General features: G+C 38.5%; 1 protein-coding gene and 1 long non-coding RNA gene across 6 annotated transcripts in view; one reads left to right on the forward strand and one right to left on the reverse strand.

The window, feature by feature from the left end:
* Positions 1-27,831, forward strand: part of LOC125963408 (uncharacterized) — a 500,580-nt gene that overhangs the window by 226,714 nt on the left and 246,035 nt on the right. The window lies entirely within an intron of this gene.
* SLC12A6 (solute carrier family 12 member 6) overlaps positions 1-27,831 on the reverse strand; it is a 94,705-nt gene that overhangs the window by 42,811 nt on the left and 24,063 nt on the right. For 4 of the 5 annotated variants that reach the window (XM_033435861.2, XM_004274043.3, XM_004274046.3 and 1 more), the window contains exon 2: positions 17-61. The exons of the other annotated variant lie outside the window; for it this stretch is intronic. In XM_033435861.2, the coding sequence (XP_033291752.1) occupies positions 17-61 (45 nt within the window). The remainder of the gene's footprint in view (positions 1-16; positions 62-27,831) is intronic. 5 annotated transcript variants of the gene reach the window in all.

Here is a 27,831-nt window from a genome sequence, read left to right on the forward strand (position 1 = left end):
CACAGGAATACTATACCTAACAGCTGGCTGTGTTCCCCTGTGATGGAGTTCTGACTCGGGTCTGAAAAACAAACAATTGAAAAGAAAAGAAAAATGAATGACCAAAACAAATAATTTCTTAAGAATCAGCAACAAAAGTCAACCAAGGAAATAAGCAAAAAAAAAAAAAAAAAAAGTATGATGCTCAAGAAACATTAACATAAGGATATTAAAAATAGAACTATTATAAAAAATAATTCCACAACTTCCTCAAAAAATTAAACAACAGAATTACCATGTGACCCATGGTATACACCCAAAAGAATTGCTAACAGGGACTCAGATACTTGTACAACAATGTTTACAGCAGCATTATTCACAATAGTCAAAAGGTGGAAATAATCCAAGTGTCCTCCAAAGATGAATGGATAAACAAAATGTGGTACAGATGGTCTCTGACTTATGATGGTTTGACTTAAGATTTTTCGGTTTTATGATGGTGAAAAAGCAATATGCATTCAGCTGAAACCATACTTTGGATTGTGAATATATACACACACATATATGTGTATATATATATATACACACACACACATATATATATATACACACACATATATATATATACACACACACATATATATGTATACACATATATATACACATATATACTTTTTTTTTTTTCGGCTGCGCCGCACAGCATGCGGTATCTCATTTCTCCAACCAGGGATCGAACCCTTGCACCCTGCAGTGGAAGCGCAGACTTAATCACTGGACCACCAGGGAAGTCCCTGGATTTTGAATTTTGATCTTTTCCTAGGTTAGTGATTTGCAGTACAATACTCTCTTGTGATGCTGGGCAGCGCAGCGAGCCGCAGCTCCCAGTCAGCCACGCAATCAGGAGGATAAACAACCATTACAACCGTTCTGTACCCATACAACCATTCTGTTCTCTAATTTCAGTATTCAATAAGTTACATGAGATATTCAACACTTTGTTATAAAATAGTCTTTGTGTTAGATGATTTTGCTCAACTGTAGGCTAATATAAGTGTTCTGAGTATGTTTAAGGTAGGCTAGACTAAGCTATGAAGTTCAGTAGGTTACGTATAGTAAATGCACTTCGACTTAATATTTTCAATTTAGGAAGGGTTTATCAGGACGTAACCCTACTGTAAGTCGAAGAAGATCTATATATACATACAATGGGATATTATTCAGCCATAAAAAGGAATCAAGTTCGGATACATGCTACAACATGCATAAACCTTGAAAATATCACACTACGGGAAATAAGCCAGAAGCAGAACAAATACTGTATGATTCCATTTATATGAAATATCTAGAAAAGGCAAATGGGCAAACTTATAGAGACAGAAAGTAGGTCAGAGGTTACCAGGGGCTGGGGAGTGTGGGGGGGAAATGGGGAGTGGGATGTTATTGCTTAATAAGTTGTAAAAAAATTTCTCAAATAGAACTGGAGGATATAAAATGGCAAGTCTCATCCATGTGCCCTCAGGAAGACAAAATTGAACTAAGAGGCTGATTTCCCATAAATGCCTGATTTATAGAAACAAAATTTTCTCAGATGATGGGGGTTGATCTGAGGTTGCCTCCTATCAAACTTGGTAAGTTTCGCCAGAAGCATGAACAAGAGATGGCCCAGGTTGGGTTAGTCTCACAAAGTGGGCTGAAATGAGCTTTGTTTGTGTGACTAGACTGATTCTGTCTGCTCAGGAAGTTTTCAAGGCTGGTCTCTGTTTGTTTTTTATTTTAACTGACTCAGACTGAACTCTCCCCTCTTTACATTCCCTGCCCATAAATACAACCTACCCCAAACTTTCACCGGACTCACCTGTAGCTTGCTACAGTTTGCTTGTCCCAAATTGCAATTCCTCTGCTATTCCTGAATAAATTCATCTTTTCCAGCTTGCCTCAGTTTACCTCTTTATTTAGGTCAACAGAGAACAGAGTTTCAGTTTGGGGTGATGAGAAATTTTGGAAATAGTGGTAATGGTTGTACAACATTGTGAATATAATTACTGTCACTGAATTGTGCACTAAAAAGTGGTTAAAATGGCAAATTTTGTGTTATATATATTTTATTACAATATAAAGTTAAACAAATAATCACATAAATTTGGCCAAGCAATATTAGTTCCATAAAGTAGAAAGATGATTCAGGGCCTATGACATGAATTACATTTTGTTTTTAATGACAAAGGAACATGTGGCCAGAGCAGTTGCAAGTCAAGACATAAGTAAAGCACTCATTACTACTAGCAGATATGTTATGATTTGACTTTCAGATAAAATGACTAAACTGGCTTTTATAAATATCTCTTTCTTCAGCAATCTATAATAAACTTAGTGACAATAAACCAAGTTCCTAATCCAAGAGATACTGACAGTCGCCATTTAACGACCAATCACTTGCTTATTTTAAAGGCTTGGAAACCATTAAGGGCTAAATATGGAAAAGACTCTGAGCTGCACTTTCCTCAAAGAGTAAATCTCGGTCTTCCCTGGTGGCGCAGTGGTTAAGAATCCACCTGCCAATGCAGGCGACACGGTTCAAGCCCTGGTCCAGGAAGATCCCACATGCCACGGAGCAGCTAAGTCCGTGAGCCACAACTACTGAGCCTGTGCTCTACAGCCCGTGAACCACAACTACTGAGCCCGTGTGCCACAACTACTGAAACCCACACGCCTAGAGCGCGTGTTCCTCAACAAGAGGAACCACCGTAATGAGAAGCCCATGCAATGCAACGAAGAGTAGCCCCCACTCGCCGCAACTAGAGAAAGCCCATGCGCAGCAACAAAGACCCAACGCAGCCAAAAATAAATGAATAAATAAATAAATTTTTAAAAAAAGAGTAGATCTCTTGAGATACTGAGGATTACATCTGGATTCCTTGAATGCGTTTAAGGAATAAAAATAATTTTAGACTGGGGGTCTATGAACAATAGAAAAAAAAATTTCATTCTCATTTTCACTAACCTCTAATTGAAGTTTAGTATTTTCTCCAAATATGATGTAGGCAACAAATTACATAAAAGTACCGGTGATTTTGTCAACAACAAATATCTGATATTTTCCTATCACATTATAGTTGTTGCATATATCTCATAATATCTTTTAGGTTCCACACTATTTTGAAATTATGGTAGTTATTAGAGGGGCTGCTAGCTTTAAGCAGGTTTAAAGACTGCCAAAGAGGTCCAAAATATAAAAAAGATTAAAAATTACTACTTGAGGGCTTCCCTGGTGGCGCAGTGGTTGAGAGTCCGCCTGCCGATGCAGGGGACACGGGTTCGTGCCCCGGTCCGGGAAGATCACATATGGCGCGGAGTGGCTGGGCCCGTAAGCCATGGCCGCTGAGGCTGCGCGTCTGGAGCCTGTGCTCCGCAAAGGGAGAGGCCACAACAGTGAGAGGCCCGCGTACCACAAAAAAAATAAAAATAAAATAAAATTAAAAATTACTATTTGAAACAAAATTCAAATAACATTTTCCGTGGTATTTCTAAATATAAAATATATATAATTAAATCTAACACTTTAAGCATCCCAGACAGAAAGAACCAATCAGAATACTAAACAAATTCTGATTTCTGATGTATATAGTCTATATTATAGTGGAAGAAATAAGGTAAAAACCTGATTCCTATAACTAAAGTTTTAAATGCTATGTGAACATTTAATGATATATTTTTAGAAGATTTTCTTCATCTTAATTTGGTTTTAAAAGAGAGAAATTCCAAATTTTTAAAAGATATTTTTGCCAATATACTAGGAAAGTGAATTCTCAGTTTTTAATTTAAACTAGTTTTATTTCCTATCTAAATAAAGAATATAGGTTGTTCTTGTACGTAAGACAAAAGTAGGACTAACAGTTCTATAGCATGTTAATGTATTAGATCGCGCTCTCTCTCTCTCTCTCTCTCTCTCCCCGTCCCCTCATGTAGGGGGAAAATTGGGCCTTATCATTATAGAGAAACAGGTACATAATAACATGAAAGGAAGAGCACAGAAAGAATCATATAATTTCAGAACCAGAAGAAACTTGGTCATCATCTAGACCTACTCCAGTGATTCCAAAGGCAAAGTTGCAGAAGAGTTATCAGCATCATCTATTCTCCCTAAAACTATACCCTTCTCAAGATTCTGATTCCCAGATACTGTCACTAATGGGAATGCCTTTATCTCTCAGGTGTGCTTTCAGAACAAAGTTGAGAACCTTGGATTTTAACATCTAAAGTTGAGAAGAATGCTTGGGTTAATGAGTGACCAAAGACATATCACACTACTGACAAAAGAGAAAGGTTGGAGATAGAGTCTTCATGTTTGAGAACCTATGTTCGTGTTTCTCAATACTCTGTAATTCTAATTTTTCTTGCTGTAAAATACAATAGCCTAAAACAAGTTATCTGGAATTGCCAGGGAATGTATCTATGAAAAAAAATAGAAGAACATCTCAGATAACTCAGACAGAATAGGTATGATTTTAGAGGGGGGTATATAAATGACTATTTTTCTTAAAAAGAATTACCATCTTCTTTTTTTCTTTCTTTTAATAACTTTTTCAGGTCTATTGTTTTTTAAAATTTTTGTTTATTTATTTTTGGCTGCATTGGGTCTTCATCACTGCGTGAGGGCTTTTCTCTAGTTGCGGCGCGCGGGCTTCTCATTGCGGTGGCTTCTCTTGTTGCAGAGCACAGGCTCTAGGAGCATGGGCTTCAGTAGTCGTGGCATGCGGGCTCAGTAGTTGTGGCTCACGGGCTCCAGAGCACAAGCTCAGTAGTTGTGGCACATGGGCTTACTCTGTGGCATGTGGGATCTTCCCGGACCAGGGCTCAATCCCATGTCCCCTGCATTGGCAGGCAGATTCTTAACCACTGCGCCACCACGGAAGCCCAGAATTACCACCTTCTTTACTGTATATTTCCTTGCCTTCTGAGCTGTGCATACATGATGTATGTGCATTTTCTAGTCAAGCCAGGACTCTTCCTTGAACACCCTCCTATACAGTCAGTCCTCTGTTTCCAGGGAAGTGGAACCCATGGATTTGGAGGGCCTACCGTACTACGCCATTTTATATAAGGGATTTGAGCATCTGCGGATTTTGGTATTCAAGGGTGGGGGGCGGTCCTGGAACCAAACCCACCTGGATTCCGAGGGGCGACTGTATTTGAGATGAGTAGAAATAAGTCTACTGTATAGTTCCTCACAAGTTTTTTCATTTATTATAATTAAAGGAACGCAGGGCAATCTTTACCTGATACTTATTTGGTTATATGAAGACTAACCTCAAGGACCTGCAAATAAATGCTTCATTAATACATGTAAAAGCTGAAACAAGGGCAAATTTAAGCTCATGAACCCACCAGGATGAAACTAGTCATGCCTGTAAAAAAATCACAATTGGTAAATGGGTTTAAGTTGAAGGGCGTTTCTGGGCCGCAATCCAAATTGTGTATTCAACATGATAACAGTGCTCTGAGATGTGTCTGGGCACCTCCCTATCGTCCTATGTTTGAACTCTCCCATTTAACATTTTTCCTGCCTGTGTCACTAATGAGGGCACACCCAAGTTTGCCTAATACTGGGTGTTGTCCTAAATATTACTGAAAAGGATACTTGTTTTAACCAAATTACTTCCTGTAATGGGAACAATGGGCCAATAATGTGACTATTTTAACCCTTTGATGGCCTTCCTAAATTAAGCCACTCCTAGGTCATAATACAACCAGATTATATACAAAAGCCTGTGATACTCTACAGGCAAAATGGTAGTTCAAATTAAAAATAGAAACATACACCTTTTCACAACAGGTAAATGCCGTCAGAAAAATGAACTGAAACTATTTCTCGTAACAGTAATGATATGGTAGTTTTACAAAATGGGCACTTGCTCAATATATTTAGTTTATCCTGGGCAAACGGTAAAGAACAGAGATTTTATTTAATTTCTTGCCATGTGCCTTGGAGCACAGAGAGAAAAAAATGATTGTGGGTGGTATTCACTTGCAAAACTGCCTCTATAAATAGTTTTTCTGAAGAGCCTTATTATCTCCCTTAGTTTCCCCATAGCAATAGTCTTTTTCTGAATTTCCTTTGATAATCGCTTCATCTACTACTCTTGGCAGAGAATTTGAAGCAAATAAAGCTAGCCTATATCTTGCATCTAAAACTCAGTGTAAAAGGTTTAAGTCTTCATTAAAGATAGATCAGTAATTTCATTAAAATAATGCAATCAATAGTGGAAACTGCTGCCTAAGCATTTAGAAAAAGAAGTAGGCATGACCAAGGGCATATACATCAGGACAATTAGCTTATTATGCTACTGTCTATATTATCTAGACATACCACAAAAACTATTTAAAGATACCAGGTCTTCCCTGGTGGTGCAGTGGTTAAGAATCCGCCTGCCAATGCAGGGGACACGGCTTTGAGCCCTGGTCCGGAAAGATCCCACATGCTGTGGAGCAAATAAGCCGGTGCGCCACAACTACTAAACCTGCGCTCTAGAGCCTGCGAGCCACAACTAGAGAAAGCCCGCGTGCAGCAACGAAGAACCAACACAACCAATAAATAAATAAATAAATAAAATTTAAAAAGAAAGAAATAAAGATGCCAAATACCTGAAATCACCAGTCTTAACACATTTCTAATTTTCTGGACTCCAACTTTTAAAAAAAACTAAAGCAGCATCATCATAAGAAGCCACTGTGACTTGGAATTAGGCAAAGATGATTAAAGATGGAACCAAAGACAATTACTCTAACATTCACATTTATTAGATTCTGCCTCTCTAGTATGAGTAGGTTTTAATTTTGGTGGGAAACTTAAGACGGAAAACAAGTTGAAATAAGGTAAAATCGGAAAAGCTTATCCTCTTTACATAGATTTTGAACTGACTGCAATGAGACTAGACAGACCTAAGAAAATTTACATGTGAGTAGCTGGGTTTAAGTAAATAAATATGGGTGAAAAAAAATCAGGCAATTTGAGGCAAAGTAATTAAGCAATAAGAAGGAAATGTAAAGCACTGCATACAAAAAGTTATTAAATCATTAGTTATTTATGCTTCAAGCCTACGCCATAAAGGAAAGTCAAAAGATCCTTATTTGAACTTTTAATAGGAATATAATTTTTAAAAGGTATTTAGAAGTATCTGTCAAAAAAAGATAGTTTCTGCTGGACTTTATAGTTTAGTCCAAACTATCTGCCATGTAAATGATTTGTGTAGACAGCTAACCATGGAGAGAATAAGCAGGGGTAGCAGCACTGAACCATGGACTGTACTTCATGTATGGTGCATATTCCTTATTATTAATAGGGGTTTGGGGAGAAAATGATTTGGAGCAGGAATGTTAAATAAACTTGGCAAATCTATTTAATAGTCAAGTAGATTTCTATGTTTAATTTCTCAGACCCTCCAATATGCTAAAGGCTACCTATCTCCAAAGAAGGATATAATATTCATCATTCCTAAATATATCAGAAGAGATACCCTGCTTTTCATCAAACATCTTGTGTAATTAGTGTTCTACGGTATACACTTTGGGAAATGTTCAACTAATTCATATCAATATACTAAGGTTAAAAGAGAACTCCTGGGCTTCCCTGGTGGCGCAGTGGTTGAGAGTCCGCCTGCCGATGCAGGGGACACGGGTTCGTGCCCTGGTCCGAGAAGATCCCACATGCGGCGGAGCGGCTGGGCCCGTGAACCATGGCCGCTGAGCCTGCGCGTCCGGAGCCTGTGCTCCTCAACGGGAGAGGCCACAACAGTGAGAGGCCCACGTACCGCAAAAAAAAAAAAAAAAAAAAAAATAGAACTCCCTGAACCATCACTCCCATTTACTCATTCATTCACTCCGTAATACTCCCATTAATTCAGTATTTTCCAGATTTGCCTAGTTAAAAGAATCATCTAGAATATTTGTTAAACTACAAATCCCTGGGTCACATAACTAACCCTAATGACTTGATCTCATGGGAGGAGGCTGAGATTCTGCAGATTTATGAAGGGCCCCAGATGACTATTAGAAAGCTTCATTCATTCATTCAACCATCCATCAGTTCAAATATTTGAGTGATTAATAAGTCCCAGGCATTGTTCTATGTGCTAGGGATAGAGCAGTAAGTAAAAAAAGACAAATGTCCTATTCTTACGCAGATATGGGAAGATAAAGTATAAAAGAAAATTAAAATGAACTTATTTACAAAATAGAAATAGAGTCACAGATGTAGAAAACAAACTTACGGTTACCAAGTGGGAAAGCGGGGGAGGGATAAATTGGGGGCTTGGGATTGACATAGACACACTACTATATATAAAATAAATAACTAATAAGAACCTACTGTATAGCACATGTAACTCTACTCAATACTCTGCAATGACCTATATGGGAAAAGAATCCAAAAAAGAGTGGGTATATGTATACGTATAACTGATTCAATTTGCTGTACACCTGCAACTAACAACATTTCAATCAACTATACACCAATAAAAATTAATTTTAGAAAAAGAATAAAAGAAAATTAATAAACAAGATTATTTTCTTTATAACACTAGTCCAAAATTAAGGAGAGTGAATGGAGAGGCTATTTTGTTTATTTATTTATTTTTTTCTTTTGGGAGAGGCTATTTTGGATTGGGTACACAGGGAAGATCTTTCTGACGAGGTAACCTTTAAGATGAGACTTGTATATAAAGGAGACAAACATGTGAGGATCTCGACAGAGACTGATCAGGGCATAAGAGTAGCTACACAAAGGCCCTAGAATGGGAATAAGCTTGGCGTGTTTGGGAAACATTAACATGGCTAAAACACAGTGAGTAGGAAAGCGGTTTTAAAAAAAAAAGAAAGAAAGAAAGGTTAGCAAATTAGGTAGCAGATACATCTTGCAGTATTGCAGACCATGGTAAAGAGTGTGAAGTTTATCCTAAAAATGATATGAAATAGTTGGAAGGTTTTCAAAAGCAGTATGATAGGTCTGATTAACCTTTTAGAAGATGGAGACTGTTGGCTGAAGAGTGGATTGTGGAGGGAGCGAGAGCAGAAATGGGGGAAACAAGCAGGAGTCTACTGCAGAAATCTTAGAAAGATATGATCATGACTGTAGTGAAGATGGTGAAAGCTGAGAGGTTGATGATATCTTCTGGAACGAGAGCTCATGAGTTAGTCTTCGAAGCTAATATCCATTTTACTTTAAAATTTCTAGTTCTTTTCATTTTTTTACTCAATAAATATTTTTTGAGCACCTTCTACATGTGGAACACTGTTCTAATTACTAGAAATGTAGTAACAATATCCCTGCCATCAAAGAGCTTACATGCTAGTGGGGAAGAGACAAACAATAAACAAACAACATACGTGTTAAGAGTAATAAGAGTTATAAAACAGAAAAAGAAAAGCAGAGTAAGAAGACAGAGGATTAGTGGGGGCATGGTTTGTGTGCCTATTTATAGTTTAGACACCGAATCTAAAAAAGATCTCTCAGCTCATGTGATAATTTGACCAGAAACTTGAAGTGAGGCCTCTAGCCATACAAATATCTGTAGGAAGAACATTGCGGGTAGAGGGAACAGTTAGTGCAAAGACCCTGGGGCAGGTACATGTTGGCCTGTTCAATAAACAGCAAGGAAGCTAAGTTACCAAACAGAAGAGCAAGATAAAAGTGATAAGATGTGGGATAAGAGATGAATGTGTGTGTTGGCGGAGGGGCACAGATCATATGGGGACTTGTAGGACATAGTAGGGACTTACCATTTTCCTCTGAGTGAGCTAAAAAGCCACTGGAAGGTTTTGATTTATATTTTAATATGACCACTCTAGCTGCTGTCTGGAGAATAGATTGCAGGAGGCAAGTGAGGAGGTAGAAAATAGTTAGAAGGCTTTCACAATGGTCCCAGAAAAGATAATGGTAGCATGGATCAACTCAGTGGTAGTGGAGGTGCTGAGAAGTGATTAGATGCTGAGTATGTTTCAATGGAAGGATTCACAAGATTAGTATGCTGATGGATTGGATATGGGGTAGAGGAGAAAGATAGGAGTCAAAGTTTTTTCCAAAGCAATTAGATGAACAGAGATGCCATTTTCTGAGCTGTGGAAGACTGGGAGAAGAGCAGTGCTGGTGACGAGGAATGCAGGTGGTGAAAGGAGGTCCTCTGTGATAGCTCTGCAGCTGTTCCGGAGAAAACACGAGGCATAAAGAAAAGACAACACAGGATTTGGAAGCAGATAAAGCTCAGGTGAGATCCCAGCTCTACCACATGTTATTCACGTAACTCTGGGAAAATGATATAATTTCTTAGCCTTAATTTACTATCTATGCAACAGGAATAAAACTACACCACAGAAAATCACTGTGAGGATTAGAGACCGTAGATACGCATTAAATTCTAACTATAAAGGTAACTGAGATGAGCCATGGAATGATCCTCAAGAGAAATAATAAAAATTGTAATGCTGCAAATAATCACGGTAAAAATGAGAATTTAGGTAGCTGGAGATATTTCTTGGAACTTTAAACATTTTTCAATTGTACAATAGTACTGAGGAAAATATAGAAGTAATGCGGGTGAACCCTTGGGTTCACTGGCTTAAAATTGTATGGGCACATGGTATTAATCGTTTGATTCACCCAACTTATTTCAAAATTGGATACATTTATAGTTTGGACTAAATATGCATTAACACATGATTTGAGATTTTTAGATAAGTACAATAGTAATTATCCAAGAGTGCCTGTACTACATTCCCCGTACAAGTTTATTAATGACATCAACTCAAACAATAATAATTTAATTCAGTAAGTTTTAAAGATACCTAAAACTGTTAGATACTGTGAGGAATAAAAGAATGAGTATATTTCCTGACATTAAGACGCTCATAATCTGGTGGAAGAGTCAAATTCAACATAAAAAACTATGAAAGAGGGACTTCCCTGGTGGCACAGTGGTTAAGAATCTGCCTGCCAATGCAGGGCACATGGGTTCGATCCCTAGTCCAGGAAGATCCCACATGCCGCAGAGGAACTAAGCCTGCGCACCACAACTACTGAGCCTGCACTCAAGAGCCTCTGAGCCACAACTACTGAGCCCTCATGCCACAACTACTGAAGCCTGCACACGTAGAGTCTGCGCTCCGTAACAAGAGAAGCCACCGCCATGAGAAGCCCGCGCACTGCAACGAAGAGTAGCCCCCACTCGCCACAACTAGAGAAAGCCCGTGTGCAGCAAGGAAGACCCAACACAGCTAAAAATAAATTAATTAATTAAATAAAAATACTATAAAAGAACCCCTCCCCCACTCTGGGCAAGAGAAAGTAAAGAGAAGCCCATGCAGTTATGGACAGAGTCAGGGCTGAAAGGGTAGAGATATTAGGAAGAGATAAAGATCACCTACCTAGGATGGTAAATATGGTTCCATTTTTACTATTTGAAAACGTTTAGTAACCACACTATTTCACTTTCGTTATTTTTATATTTTGATTACTTCTGTAAGAATACAAGCATTCATAAATATTTATCATAATTTTACACTAAAAGTTTATTAAAATCATTTGTTCTAAACATCTTGGCAGGTTTTGTTTGTTTGTTTGTTTTGTGATACGCGGGCCTCTCACTGTTGTGACCTCTCCCGTTGCGGAGCACAGGCTCCAGACGCGCAAGCTCAGCGGCCATGGCTCACGGGCCCAGCCACTCCACGGCATGTGGGACCTTCCCGGACCGGGGCACAAACCCGTGTCCCCTGCATGAGCAGGCGGACTCTCAACCACTGCGCCACCAGGGAAGCCCTCTTGGTAAGTTTTTATAACTGTGATTTTAGATTATCAGGACGTGATTCCACCTTCTCCCTACACCCCTACCACTAACCCTGTTACCTGGGAGTTGAAGCAGTTTATCAAATAGAATTTTCTTATGTCTGTTCTAGAATATCTGTAACATCTCTTCAAAATTCAATGATCTCTTTTTTAACAGGCTCAGAGCCTCTGCTTGGCAACAGTATCTAGCAAGATTAAAATCATTTATATTACATCTATTTTTAGTTTATATTTTATTTATAGAGTGGCAAGCACTGCTGGTATTTCATTTGGTGACAAAGTTTCTTATATAAAAGAAAGCAGAAAAGCACTGACAGTGTAGGGAAAAAAAGAATGCAAAAATGATACATAAAAATGGAAAGATTATAAAGATAGTCTCTAAGTGGCTCAATTTAGGGAAATTTTCGTACTATCATCATACCAAACCTGTACAACAACCTTGTGAGGAAGAATTATTCCCATGTTCCAGAAGAAACTAGCTCAGAAAACGGAAATGATTTGCCCAAGGTAGTAGAGCTGATAACCTGTGGTATTGCCTTTAGTGCTGCAAGGGTCCAAAGGAGAAGAGTAACATGGACTGAGACAGTAGGAGCTTTAAGTAAAACTTTTTTTTTTTTTTTAATTTTTTTAAACATCTTTATTGGAGCATAATTGCTTTACAATGGTATGTTAGTTTCAGCTTCACAACAAAATGAATCAGTTATATATATACATATGTTCCCATATCTCTTCCTGCTTGCGTCACCCTCCCTCCCACCCTCCCTATCCCACCCCTCCAGGCGGTCACAAAGCACCGAGCTGATCTCCCTGTGCCATGCGGCTGCTTCCCACTAGCTATCTACCTTACGTTTGGTAGTGTATACATGTCCATGCCTCTTTATTGCTTTGTCACCGTTTACCCTTCCCCCTCCCCATAGCCTCAAGTCCATTCTCTAGTAAGTCTGTGTCTTTATTCCTGTTTCACCCCTAGGTTTTTCATGACATTTTTTTTTCTTAAATTCCATATATATGTGTTAGCATACGGTATTTGTCTCTCTCTTTCTGACTTACTTCACTCTGTATGACAGACTCTAGGTCTATCCACCTCTTTACAAATAGCTCAATTTCGTCTCTTTTTATGGCTGAGTAATATTCCATTGTATATATGTGCCACATCTTCTTTATCCATTCATCCGATGATGGACACTTAGGTTGTTTCCATCTCTGGGCTATTGTAAATAGAGCTGCAATGAACATTTTGGTACATGACTCTTTTTGAATTATGGTTTTCTCAGGGTATATGCCCAGTAGTGGGATTGCTGGGTCATATGGTAGTTCTATTTGTAGCTTTTTAAGGAACCTCCATACTGTTCTCCACAGTGGCTGTATCAATTTACATTCCCACCAACAGCGTAAGAGGGTTCCCTTTTCTCCACACCCTCTCCAGCATTTATTGTTTCTAAATTTTTTGATGATGGCCATTCTGACTGGTGTGAGATGATATCTCATTGTAGTTTTGATTTGCATTTCTCTAATGATTAGTGATGTTGAGCATTCTTTCATGTGTTTGTTGGCACTCCGTATATCTTCTTTGGAGAAATGTCTATTTAGGTCTTCTGCCCATTTTTGGATTGGGTTGTTTGTTCTTTTGTTATGAAGCTGCATGAGCTGCTTATAAATTTTGGAGATTAATCCTTTGTCAGTTGCTTCATTTGCAAATATTTTCTCCCATTCTGAGGGTTGTCTTTTGGTCTTCTTTATGGTTTCCTTTGCTGCGCAAAAGCTTTTAAGTTTCATTAGGTCCCATTTGTTTACTTTTGTTTTTATTTCCATTTCTCTAGGAGGTGGGTCAAAAAGGACCTTGCTGTGATTTATGTCATAGAGTGTTCTGCCTATGTTTTCCTCTAAGAGTTTGATAGTTTCTGGCCTTACATTTAGGTCTTTAATCCATTTTGAGCTTATTTTTGTGTATGCTGTTAGGGAGTGATCTAATCTCATACTTTTACATGTAGCTGTCCAGTTTTCCCAGCACCACTTATTGAATAGGCTGTCCTTTCTCCACTGTACATTTCTGCCTCCTTTGTCAAAGATAAGGTGACCATATGTGCGTGGGTTTATCTCTGGGCTTTCTATCCTGTTCCATTGATCTATATTTCTGTTTTTGTGCCAGTACCATACTGTCTTGATTACTGTAGCTTTGTAGTATAGTCTGAAGTCAGGAAGCCTGATTCCTCCAGCTCCATTTTTCTTTCTCAAGATTGCTTTGGCTATTCGGGGTCTTTTGTGTTTCCATACAAATTGTGAGATTTTTTGTTCTAGTTCTGTGAAAAATGCCAGTGGTAGTTTCATAGGGATTGCATTGAATCTGTAGATTGCTTTGGGTAGTAGAGTCATTTTCACAATGTTGATTCTTCCAATCCAAGAACATGGTATATCTCTCCATCTATTTGTATCATTTTTAATTTCTTTCATCAGTGTCTTATAATTTTCTGCATACAGGTCTTTTGTCTCCTTAGGTAGGTTTATTCCTAGGTATTTTATTCTTTTTGTTGCAATGGTAAATGGGAGTGTTTTCTTGATTTCACTTTCAGATTTTTCATCCTTAGTGTATAGGAATGCCAGAGATTTCTGTGCATTAATTTTGTATCCTGCTACTTTACCAAATTCATTGATTAGCTCTAGTAGTTTTCTGGTAGCATCTTTAGGATTCTGTATGTATAGTATCATGTCATCTGCAAACAGTGACAGCTTTACTTCTTCTTTTCCGATTTGGATTCCTTTTATTTCCTTTTCTTCTCTGATTGCTGTGGCTAAAACTTCCAAAACTATGTTGAATAAGAGTGGTGAGAGTGGGCAACCTTGTCTTGTTCCTGATCTTAGTGGAAATGCTTTCAGTTTTTCACCATTGAGGACGATGTTGGCTGTGGGTTTGTCATATATGGCCTTTATTATGTTGAGGAAAGTTCCCTCTATGCCTACTTTCTGCAGGGTTTTTATCATAAATGGGTGTTGAATTTTGTCAAAAGCTTTCTCTGCATCTATTGAGATGATCATATGGTTTTTCTCCTTCAATTTGTTAATATGGTGTATCATGTTGATTGATTTGCGTATATTGAAGAATCCTTGCATTCCTGGAATAAACCCCACTTGATCATGGTGTATGATCCGTTTAATGTGCTGTTGGATTCTGTTTGCTAGTATTTTGTTGAGGATCTTTGCATCTATGTTCATCAGTGATATTGGCCTGTAGTTTTCTTTCTTTGTGACATCCTTGTCTGGTTTTGGTATCAGGGTGATGGTGGCCTCGTAGAATGAGTTGGGGAGTGTTCCTCCCTCTGCTATATTTTGGAAGAGTCTGAGAAGGATAGGTGATAGCTCTTCTCTAAATGTTTGATAGAATTCGCCTGTGAAGCCATCTGGTCCTGGGCTTTTGCTTGTTGGAAGATTTTTAATCACAGTTTCAATTTCAGTGCTTGTGATTGGTCTGTTCATATTTTCTATTTCTTCCTGATTCAGTCTTGGCAGGTTGTGCCTTTCTAAGAATTTGTCCATTTCTTCCAGGTTGTCCATTTTATTGGCATAGTGTTGCTTGTAGTAATCTCTCATGATCTTTTGTATTTCTGCAGTGTCAGTTGTTACTTCTCCTTTTTCATTTCTAATTCTATTGATTTGAGTCTTCTCCCTTTTTTTCTTGATGACTCTGGCTAATGGTTTATCAATTTTGTTTATCCTTTCAAAGAACCAGCTTTTAGTTTTATTGATCTTTGCTATCGTTTCCTTCATTTCTTTTTCATTTATTTCTGATCTGATTTTTATGATTTCTTTCCTCCTGCTAACTTTGGGGTTTTTTTGTTCTTCTTTCTCTAATTGCTTTAGGTGCAAGGTTAGGTTGTTTATTCGAGATGTTTCCTGTTTCTTAAGGTAAGATTGTATTGCTATAAACTTCCCTCTTAGAACTGCTTTTGCTGCATCCCATAGATTTTGAGTCGTCGTGTCTCCATTGTCATTTGTTTCTAGGTATTTTTTGATTTCCCCTTTGATTTCTTCAGTGATCACTTCGTTATTAAGTAGTGTATTGTTTAGCCTCCATGTGTTTGTATTTTTTACAGATCTTCTCCTGTGATTGATATGTAGTCTCATAGCGTTGTGGTCGGAAAAGATACTTGATACAATTTCAATTTTCTTAAATTTACCAAGGCTTGATTTGTGACCCAAGATATGATCTATCCTGGAGAATGTTCCATGAGCACTTGAGAAAAATGTGTATTCTGTTGTTTTTGGATGGAATGTCCTATAAATATCAATTAACTCCATCTCATTTAATGTATCATTTAAAGCTTGTGTTTCCTTATTTATTTTCATTTTGGATGATCTGTCCATTGGTGAAAGTGGGGTGTTAAAGTCCCCTACTATGAATGTGTTACTGTCGATTTCCCCTTTTATGGTTGTCAGTATTTGCCTTATGTATTGAGGTGCACCTATGTTGGGTGCATAAATATTTACAATTGTTATATCTTCCTCTTGGATCGATCCCTTGATCATTATGTAGTGTCCTTCTTTGTCTCTTCTAATAGTCTTTGTTTTAAAGTCTATTTTGTCTGATATGAGAATTGCTACTCCAGCTTTCTTTTGGTTTCCATTTGCATGAAATACCTTTTTCCATCCCCTTACTTTCAGTCTGTATGTGTCTCTAGGTCTGAAGTGGGTCTCTTGTAGACAGCAAATATATGGGTCTTGTTTTTCTATCCATTCAGCCAATCTGTGTCTTTTGGTGGGAGCATTTAGTCCATTTACATTTAAGGTAATTATCGATATGTGTGTTCCCATTCCCATTTTCTTAATTGTTTGGGGTTTGTTATTGTAGGTCTTTTCCTTCTTTTGTGTTTCTTGCCTAGAGAAGTTCCTTTAGCAGTTGTTGTAGAGCTGGTTTGGTGGTGCTGAACTCTCTCAGCTTTTGCTTGTCTGTAAAGGTTTTAATTTCTCCATCAAATCTGAATGAGATCCTTGCTGGGTAGAGTAATCTTGGTTGCAGGTTTTTCTCCTTCAACACTTTCAATATGTCCTGCCACTCCCTTCTGGCTTGCAAAGTTTCTGCTGAAAGATCAGCTGTTAACCTTATGGGGATTCCTTTGTGTGTTATTTGTTGTTTTTCCCTTGCTGCTTTTAATATGTTTTCTTTGTATTTAATTTTTGACAGTTTGATTAATATGTGTCTTGGCGTATTTCTCCTTGGATTTATCCTGTATGGGACTCTCTGTGCTTCCTGGACTTGATTAACTATTTCCTTTCCCATATTAGGGAAATTTTCAACTATAATCTCTTCAAATATTTTCTCAGTCCCTTTCTTTTTCTCTTCTTCTTCTGGAACCCCTATAATTCGAATGTTGGTACGTTTAATGTTGTCCCAGAGGTCTCTGAGACTGTCCTCAGTTCTTTTCATTCTTTTTTCTTTATTCTGCTCTGCAGTGGTTATTTCCACTATTTTATCTTCCAGGTCACTTATCCGTTCTTCTGCCTCAGTTATTCTGCTATTGATCCCATCTAGAGTACTTTTAATTTCATTTATTGTGTTGTTCATCGTTGCTTGTTTCATCTTTAGTTCTTCTAGGTCCTTGTTAACTGATTCTTGCATTTTGTCCATTCTATTGTCCATTCTATCTCCAAGATTTCGGATCAACCTTACTATCATTATTCTGAATTCTTTTTCAGGTAGACTGCCTATTTCCTCTTCATTTGTTAGGTCTGATGGGTTTTTATCTTGCTCCTTCATCTGCGGTGTGTTTTTCTGTCTTTTCATTTTGCTTATCTTACTGTGTTTGGGGTCTCCTTTTTTGCAGGCTGAAGGTTCGTAGTTCCTGTTGTTTTTTGTGTCTGTCCCCAGTGGCTAAGGTTGGTTCAGTGGGTTGTGTAGGCTTCCTGGTGGAGGGTACTAGTGCCTGTGTTCTGGTGGATGAGGCTAGATCTTGTCTTTCTGGTGGGCAGGTCCACGTCTGGTGGTGTGTTTTGGGGTGTCTGTAGACTTATTATGATTTTGGGCCGCCTCTCTGCTAATGGGTGGGGTTGTGTTCCTGTCTTGCTAGTTGTTTGGCATAGGATGTCCAGCACTGTAGCTTGCTGGTCGTTGAGTGAAGCTGGGTGCTGGCTTTGAGATGGAGATCTCTCGGAGATTTTTGCTGTTTGATATTATGTGCAGCTGGGAGGTCTCTTGTGGATCAGTGTCCTGAAGTTGGCTCTCCCACCTCAGAGGCACAGCACTGACTCCTGGCTGCAGCACCAAGAGCCTTTCATCCACAGGGCTCCTTAATTTGGGATGATTCGTTGTCTATTCAGGTATTCCACAGATGCAGGGTATATCAAGTTGATTGTGGAGCTTTAATCCGCTGCTTCTGAGGCTGCTGGGAGAGATTTCCCTTTCTCTTCTTTGTTCTCACAGTTCCCAGGGGCTCAGCTTTGGATTTAGCCCCGCCTGTGCGTGTAGGTCGCCGCAGGGCGTCTGTTCTTTGCTCAGACAGGACGGGGTTAAAGGAGCCGCTGATTCGGAGGCTCTGGCTCACTCAGGCCCGGGGGTAGGGAGGGGCACGGAGTGTGGGGCGGGCCTGCGGCGGCAGAGGCCGGCGAGACGTTGCAGCCTGAGGCGCGCCTGTGCGTTCTCCCGGGGGAGTTGTCCCTGGATCCCGGGACCCTGGCAGTGGCGGGCTGCACAGGCTCCCCGGAAGGGCGTGTGGCCAGTGACCTGTGTTCGCACACAGGCCTCCCGGTGGCGGCAGCAGCGGCCCAAGCGTCTCATGTCTGTCTCTGGGCTCCGCACTCTTAGCCGCGGCTCGCGCCCGTCCCTGGAGCTCTCTCAAGCAGAGTTCTTAATCCCCTCTCCTCGTGCACCAGGAAACAAAGAGGGACGTAAAAGTCTCTTGCCTCTTCGGCAGTTCCAGACTTCTCCCCGGACTCTCTCCCGGCCAGCCGCGGTGCACTAACGCCCTGCAGGCTGTGTTCACGCCGCCAACCTCAGTCCTCTTCCGGCGCTCCGACAAAAGCCGGAGCCTCAGCTCCCAGTCCCGCCCGCCCCGGCGGGCGAGCAGACAAGCCTCTCGGCTGGCGAGTTCCGGTCGGCCCGATCCTCTGCGCTGGAATCTGTCCGCTTTGCCCTCCGCACCCCTGTTGCTGTGCTCTCCTCCGCGGCTCCCAAGCTCCCCCACTCCGCCTTCCGAAGTCTCCACCCGCGAAGGGGCTTCCTAGTGTGTGGACACTTTTCCTCCTTCACAGCTCTCTCCCGCTGGTGCAGGACCCGTCCCTGTCCTTTTGTCTCTGTTTAGTTTTTTCTTTTGCCCTACCCAGGTACGTGGGGGGTATCTTGCCTTTTGGGAGGTCTGAGGTCTTCTGCCAGCGTTCAGTAGATGCTCTGTAGTTGTTGTTCCACGCGTAGATGTATTTCTGGTGTATCTGTGGGGAGGAACGTGATCTCCGCGTCTTACTCTTCCGCCATCTTTCCGGGCTTGATCTTTATTCTAAGTAAAACTTTTAAAAACCTTAAAAATCATGGAGAACTCAAAATCATAGGAGAGGAATAAACACGGCACATGTCTGGGATCGTCTTGGAAGGGTTGGGTCCTATCAGGAAAAGTCTTGACATCTAAGGGAGATGAAAAACAACTAAAATTCTCTGTGTGGAAGTCTAAAAATAAAAGTGGTATTTTAGGTAAGAAAATAAGAGTGTAATATGCAAATGAAATGAATTCCAGATTTATCAGAGATCAGCAGGCATGATCATTGCTAGGCCACTGTAGTTTTTCCATGTGCTAACACGCATCTCTAGCATGGTCTGTCTCTAGGTGGTTGTTATTATTAGTATTAGTTCAACCAATACTCTGAAAGCCTACTCTATGTCAGGTGCTGTGCTAGGCACTACAGATACCAAAAGAGTAACCCTTTGTTCTCAAGAATTTCTAGAGGAAATATGTAAATAATTATGAAAATAAAAATAATTGTTATAGTATAGGTACAAATACTGTGGGAATCAAAAAGGAAGTTAAAATAAAGTGGTGATCAGGGATGATGTCAAGGGGATAACTGAGCTAAATCTTGAAGGATGGGTAGTTTATCAAAAAGCAGAATGGGTGAGAGAAAATGGACAAGGGGAGACGTTTTAGTCAGAGGGATTGACAATGAGGACATAGCTAATTGAGAAGTTCTGGAGATAACATAGGAAATATACCCATAATAATATACCTGTATACAATACTAGGTATATATTATACCTAATATATAATAGTATATAATGTTATATTAGTCTATAATACCATACATATAAATAAATGTATTGTACCTAACATATGATATATACCTAATTGATAGGAAAGGAGATTTTTAAAATTGATTTAAAAAGTGGGTAAGATAAGAAGCAGAACCAGTCAGCATATATGTTTCCAACTTTTGATTCTTCCCCTGTCTCATTCATCAAATCCAGTCAATTGTGGCTTCCACACCAACTCTTCTTTCCATTACCCTGCCACCATTTAGAGTCTCATTCTTCACACCTTGGACCACTAAAATAGTCAATTATTCTCCCTGCCACTGATTCTCCTATCGTCAAACAATCCTGCATTTTCCTCCCTATTAATTCTGCCTTTATCAGGTTGCTTTATTGTTTTAAAAATAAACACTTTCAAAGATCTCCAAGTTAAAGTGCCAGGAGTGCCCAACCATTTTGTGAAGAGACGATCATTCTCACTTCTTGTTTATATATATCGTGACATCATGTGTGGGGTACTGATTCAAGTCCCTCCACGGAAAGAAAAGGGTTGCCTTTGCAGGCTCTGTCTCCGCTCCTACTGTCAGTTTTCAGGCTGGGAGTAGTAGTGGTAATGGTGGTGGTAGCAGAGGCTAATGGCTTAAACAGCCATAAATAGATCCCGGTTTACTTGTTTGAATCCCTTGGCTTATAGGATGAACTGCAAAAACCTAATCCTGGCTTTCAAGTCCCTTTATAATCTAGCACTAGTTTACTCCTCTCTAACCTTATCATTTGCTGTTTTTAGTCATGAACTCTCTGCTCCACACTCTCTGGAATGCTTTGAGCCTTGATTCTAGACGCATGCATTTTTGTTTGTATCACTTTTTCATTGAAAATTTCCCTCTCTTTTGTCTCCACTTACCTGACTGCTATATCTTTCAAAGGCTCAATTCAAATGCTTCTTCTTCCTTAGCCCCACCCTGAGGTTTAATCTTCCTCTGAACTGTTGGGTATATACTGCCTTGTATTGTCTTTTAATTAACAAACCTATTAATTCAACAAATAAGTTTTGTTAAAACTCTTCTAAAATATATGGGAGTAAATCCACTGGAAGTTGAAGAGCTCATGTGAAATGAACATGATTGTGATTTTAACGCAGTCTATAACACTTGGAAGATAGCAAGAATAATAGCAAAAAGCAGATTTAATGAAGCTCACAGTATAAAGATAAAGACAGTTTCTTAGACCAAATCCACAAACTGATTAGCCAAGAAAAGTATAAATGACAGAAGAGGGTTAAAAATCATAGAAAAACCTCACCACGAAGTACAAAGAGGAAAAGATTGTTTGGGGATTGTTGCAAACATTCAAGAGATCGTTGATACCTTACGTCCTTCTTTGGCTTTATGGATGATCCAAATTATTTTTCACGCCCTGTAGACAAACATATTTCATGTTTTCTTCATTTTACAATAAAAGATGGTTTTGGAAGAATAAGGCCTGACCATATAGACTACCTCCTTAACAAAAAGGGAAGGGAATTGACCCAAACATTCAAATTCTAAGGAGCTACAGAGCTAAGGAATTAAGAAGCTGAAGCTTTGCATTATGGGGACTAAGAGGATATGGTAAACATTTCTGATATTTTAAGAGTCTTTATTGATTTTATGTCATTGGTAAAAGGACAACTGCTTAATGCAAGCTGAATTTAACATTTTCTAGATTTTCAAACATACAGAGAAATTAAAATAGAAACTACTGTACACGCTGCAATTTAAAAAGTCTGTTTCTAGTGTGTATGTATGTGAATATACACATGAACACATACATATATGTGTTTTGATTAGTAAATGTGTAATGATCTTCTATAATTTAAAAAATATATATAAATATGGAATCTTACAGTATGTAACCTTTTATTTTGAGACTGGCTGCTTTCATTCAGCATAAGGCCTTGGAGATTCATGCAAGTTGTTTCATGTACCAGTACTTAGTCCCTTTATTTAAAAACATTTTATTGAGATACACTTTACATACCATATAATTCACCCACTTAGTGTTCAATTCAATGTTTCTTAATATATTCACATTGTTGTGCAACTATCACCACAATCTAATTTTACATTTTAGTTCCCCTGTCCCCTTCCAAGAATGCCTGTACCCATTAGCAGTCAATCTCCATTTCACTCCCACCTTGCCCAGTCCACAGCAACCACGAATCTACTTTTTTTGTCTCCATAAATTTGCCTATTCTGGACATTTCATATAAATGAAATCATATGTGGTCTTTTGTGACTGGCTTCTTTCATTTTGCATAACATTTTCAAGGTTCTTCTATATAGTAGCAATGCATCTGTATTTCATTTGTTTTTACTGCCAGATAATACCCCATTATATGGATATACCACATTTTATTTATCTATTTATCACTTAGTGGACATTTGGGTTGTTTCTATCATTGGGGCTATCATGGATAATGCTGCAGTGAACATTCCTGTACTATTTCTTGTGTGGACATATATTCTCATTTTGAGTATATACCTAGAAGTGGAACTGCAAGATCATATGGTAACTCTATATTTAACTTCTTGAAGGACTGCCAAACTGTTTTTCAAAGTGGTTGCACCATTTTATGTTCCCACCTAAGTATATAAGGGTCTCGATTTTTCCACATCCTTGTCAACACTTTTTATTGTCCATTTTTTTTATCAGAACCATCCTAGTGGATGTGAAGTGGCACCTCATTGTGGTTTTGATGTGCATTTCCCTGATGACTAATGTGCTTAAATGTGCTTACTGGCACTTTTTCCTCTCACCCCCATTTGGAAAGCTCTTACCTCTTTTTCCTCCCACAATTTTGAGGTTTTGCTTTGACTTATTTAGTACTTTTACATCATAAATATTATTGAATTGTTCCCTGAAGTATGTCCCTTTTGATTAGAGTCCTTACTTAGCATTCATATAACATTCCCAAAGAGTCTGTCATTTTCCACTTTTTCTATCCCTTTCATTTTTATTTGGTTAAAAACCTTTCTTAAATATTCTCAGAGAGGTTAAGCGGGTAATACACTCTCTAAAGTTACATTTATGATATGGTTCCCCCTTGTAGAGGGGATGATATCTTCACTGGAAATAGGGATTTCTGATTATAGCCTTTTTCTCTTGGTAATCTGTGGATACTCTTCCACTGTCTCCTAATTCCCAGTGTTGTGGATTAGAATTCTGATGTGAGCCTTATACTTTATAGGTATACCATGTTCTGTCTGGAAGCCTCCAAAATGAATCCCTGGAGTTCAAAAACTTTACCAGGATAAGCCTAGGTGTGTTTTTTCCAACACTGAGGTCTTTCCTGGAACATCAATCTGCATAATGAACTCTGTTTTTAGCTCAGGAAAAATTTATTTATTTATTTATTTATTTACTGCTTCTCTTCCATTTGTTCCTTTTTCTGTAAATTATATTAGCCACGTTAGGTGTCCTGAATCTATTCTCCAAGTCTCTTACTTTTTTTCAATCTATTTGTATTTTTGGCTCTGGGCTTCGACTCTTCCAGGCCATTAAATGATCATATTCATTCCTTTATTCAATAATTATGTACAGGGTGCTTACCACGTGCAAGCCTGTGTTCTAGACATTGGGCATTGACAAAAGGTCAGCAGGTATACAAGAGAAAATATTCCTGCTCTTATTGTGCTTACATTTTAGTGGAGATTTTTTTTTTAAGTGTATGTGCATGGATTGAAAGTCAGGTGGTAATAAGTATTTAGATGGGAAATCATGCTTTTGCTCCATAATTTTTTTTTGTACTTCACTTGAACTTCCTTAAGTGCTCCTATTGTTTATTATTTTCATATTCAAGTTACTGTCTCCTCTGGCGTTTCTATTTAGTTGGTCTACTGCATTGTTTAAGTGCTTTTTCTCTTTCTGGTTGCCTGGCTTCCCCAGATGACTACTTTTTCTTTGTTACTTCAGAGGGGCTTAGGTTTCATTGTTGGAGGACCACCGGTAGGAGCAGTCTCAAGAGAACAGAAAGGCAAAGCAGCCTCTACCCCTGTAGATGGGCAGGGCAGCAGGCCAGCTGCCAGCCCTGTGGAGGCCCAGGAGGAAGGCTCCCGGCTCTCAGGTCTCCTTACATCTCCCATCCTCAGGGATAGGGAGATAGCAGACCCTGCCTCTTTCCCTTTTTCCCCACTAGGGGAGTCCATGGATCTCTACCAAGCCAAGCTCTTTTCTGGATCTGCCATTCTTATCCTCACTCTGAGGGTCTTCCAGCCCTTGAGGAACAAGCCCTGGGTCAGCTCTCCCTGATAGAGCTCCCACAGAGCTCAGGCCTCACTTGTTCATCAGGTCCAGGGGTCATCTGGCTCAAGAGTGGCAGATACAGGCTGGAATTAGTAACAGAAGGATAGGGAGATTTCACCTTCCCAGAACCCTCTCTGAAAAGTAAGTCCTGGTTACAGACTAATCCTAAAAACATTCAAATCTTGGCAAAGAAGTCAACATTTTAAAAAGCCTCTGCGAGGTCCAGAGGGTTGTATCATGTTCAGCTACTGTCCTAAATGTTAAACTCTGAGAAATAAGGAAGACCTTAATGTTAGTTGGATTTAAAGGATATTGACTAGATGGATGAATCTCAATTATGTTTTATAAAAGCAATCAGACAAAAGAAAGTGCATACTGTATGATTCCATTCATATAAAATTATGGAAAATGAAAACTAATGTACTATAGTGACAGAAAGCAGATCAGTGGTTGCCTGGGGGCCAGGGAATTAGGTGAGTGGGTTATAAAGGGGTAAGAGGAAACTTCTGGAGGTGATGAAAATGTTATCTTGACTATGATAATTGTTACAGGAGCGTTATGTTAAAACTCATCAAACTGTACACTTTAAATATGTGCAGTTTATTTTATGTCAATTATACCTCAATAAAACTTTAAAAGAAGTGTTTTTTTTGTTTGTTTGTTTTTTGGGCTTTTTTTGGCCATGCCCTGTGGCTTGCAGAATCTTAGTTCCCCAACCAGGGATCGAATCCGTGTTCCCTGCAGTGGAAGCGCAGAGTCCCAACCACTGGGCCACCAGGGAATTCCCAAAAGAAGTACTGACTGGGAAAAACATTTGTAATTTACATCACTAAGGGCTGATATCCCTAAATATAAAGAAAATCTAAAAATAAAGAAAAACACTAACAGGTAAGAGAAATGAACAGAAAGTTACTGAGCTTTTGAGAGTTTGAAATTTTCCATAATAAAAAATACATATAATTTTCAAAAAAATATTAAAACACTGTCCCTCACCCTCATACAATACACAATACAATTGAAGAGATACAAATATACTTACAAAGCTATCACACGTTTGGAGCACACTGCAACGTATATTTGAGTGGTGATGAATACTGAATGATGAAATGATCAAAGCTGGGGTAGAGGATCAGGCAAGTCATCCTGGAGGAAATGAGTATGAGCCTAGTCTTGAGGTAATGTGGGTTTGTGTAATTTTTTAATGGCAGAGAGGGAGTAGAAAGCAGAAGAGAGTTCATATGAAGAAAAATATATGGACAAAGGCAATGTGGTGGTAGAAAATGAAGATAGTTTCTGAAAAGGACTCGGTTCACCGTTTCTAATACAACCATGGAAATCTCTTGTCACAAAAAGGTTATATGATGCAGTGTAAAGAACACACAGGAAAGGAAATGAGATCCAGTTCAGTGCATGAGGGTTTGGAATGGATCAAAATCATTTATGTTATTTATGTACCACATTCAATCTTTGCCATGTCTATGCTCTACCTATATTAGTATTTTTCTTTAAACAGACTTGTGTTTTTACCTAGATTCATTCTAAATAAGATCCACGAAATGAAATATTACAATTTTTTCTAATACACTAAAATAAACACATCTTTCATGCCTTTAGCAGCATATTTATTCTTAAAGTTATATTAAAATTTAATTCTTTCACTTACTCCATATGCTCGTTTTTCTCCCCACCAATAACCCTTAGGTGCATCTCCCTTGAAAGTCAAGGAGTGGAGGGCTACTAAAAGACTGTCAGATTGAGCCAGGTTCCTTACCTGTTCATATCTCTCAATTTTTAGCATCGTTTGATAGGATATCCTACATTTGGAAATATTCTACACCAAATAAAAAAGCAATCCAACACATGAAACTTAGAAGCAACAAGTAACTTTCAATTAATTTTGAAAAATCCACGAAGACAAAAGAAATAGAACCTAAGAAGCATTAGTAACTACTGAGAAAATAGAGCAGCCTACTTCAGAAAACATAACATGTTTAAACGTGTGTTTAAAGTAGAGAGACAGTGTGGTGTGATGACAAGAAAAACTGTTTTAAGGTCACAGAGACCTTACTTTGAATTCCACATTTACCACTTAAACAAACTACTTAAATTTCTTGGCACTTCGCTTTCTTCATCTCTAAAATGATGATAATAGTTACCTGTCCTGGTTGTTGTGAGGATTAAATAAGCCAATATTTGTAAAGCATCTGTAGGTGGTCAACAATTATTACTATAGTACTGATGACATTTTTACTTGTTTCCTCTTTCAACCTGGCAAAATCAAGAGATGCTACAGTCTTTAAACTTACCAGCTTATAATCAATTTTGTAACCTATGCTGTATGTCCAAATTCAGTTAGAAATTTGAAAACCTTTTGAATACTTTACAATATGCTAAAATTACACTCAATAAGTTTTTATAATCCTAAACTAAATGTTGCTTTGAGTATAGAATATAAAAATATTAAGCAATATGTATGTGTATATATTTTGGAGAAATTTTATCTTTATCAATTTAAACCAGTTCTACTCTGGTATATTTCCTTTTTTTTTTTTTTTGGCCACACCACACTGCATGTGGGATCTTAGTTCCCTGACCAGGGATGGAAACCGCGCCCCTTGCATTGGAAGTGTGAAGTCTTAACCAGCGGACTGCCAGGGAAGTCCCTGGTATATTTCCTGTGGGGCATAGCATGGAGTCTTTTTTTTTTTTAAATAAATAAAATAAATAAATTTATTTTAAAAAAAGAATACAAACATACTTTTATTTTCTCCCATTCTTTAAAAAAACAAAACAAAAACCTCTTGTCTTCCACTGGACAAATTGGGAAAATTTGAATTGAAAATAATCATTATCCTAACTACTTGTAATACAAAACATAAATAAAAACCTTAAGCCCATAATGATACTCAAAAACAAGGAAGAATTAAAACAAAACAAAAAACCTCCTTGGTCACTACTGTGGCACCTACTCCATAACTATTTATTCTGAAAATACAGGAAAATAATTAAGGTTTATCCAGCCTGACTAAGATGAACTTCAGCTCAAAAGCACGTAGTGTTAATCACTGGGCCGCCAGGGAAATCCCTGGTATATTTTCTATGCGGCACAAGTAGCTGAGTACACAGAGGGTCAGTATGTTAAGCAAGAAAAATCTGGGGAGTGAGAGATTCTAAAAAAATCGGTGATAAATTGTGAATCACTATATTGTACACCTGTAACTTATGTAATATTGTACATCAACTATACTTCAACCAAAAAACCCTAAATAAACAAAAAATTGGTGACAATGGTATTGAAATGGGGAACAAAAGTGTTGTCACTTTCATTGTCTGTGCATAACATGAATATGACAAAGAAGGGTTAACGATCTAAACGAAGTTTTACCATGTACAGAACTGAAGGCAATCAGTCTCAAATTTGTATTGTATTAAGGTCTTAGATAGAGTTTAAAAAAAAACATGGTGAAAAGAATTGGGAAGATATTTCGGGAGGTGTTAGTCTTTCTGACCA

This window comes from Orcinus orca, chromosome 2 (genome assembly GCF_937001465.1).
Source record: "Orcinus orca chromosome 2, mOrcOrc1.1, whole genome shotgun sequence".
Classification (NCBI taxonomy): Eukaryota; Metazoa; Chordata; class Mammalia; order Artiodactyla; family Delphinidae; genus Orcinus; species Orcinus orca.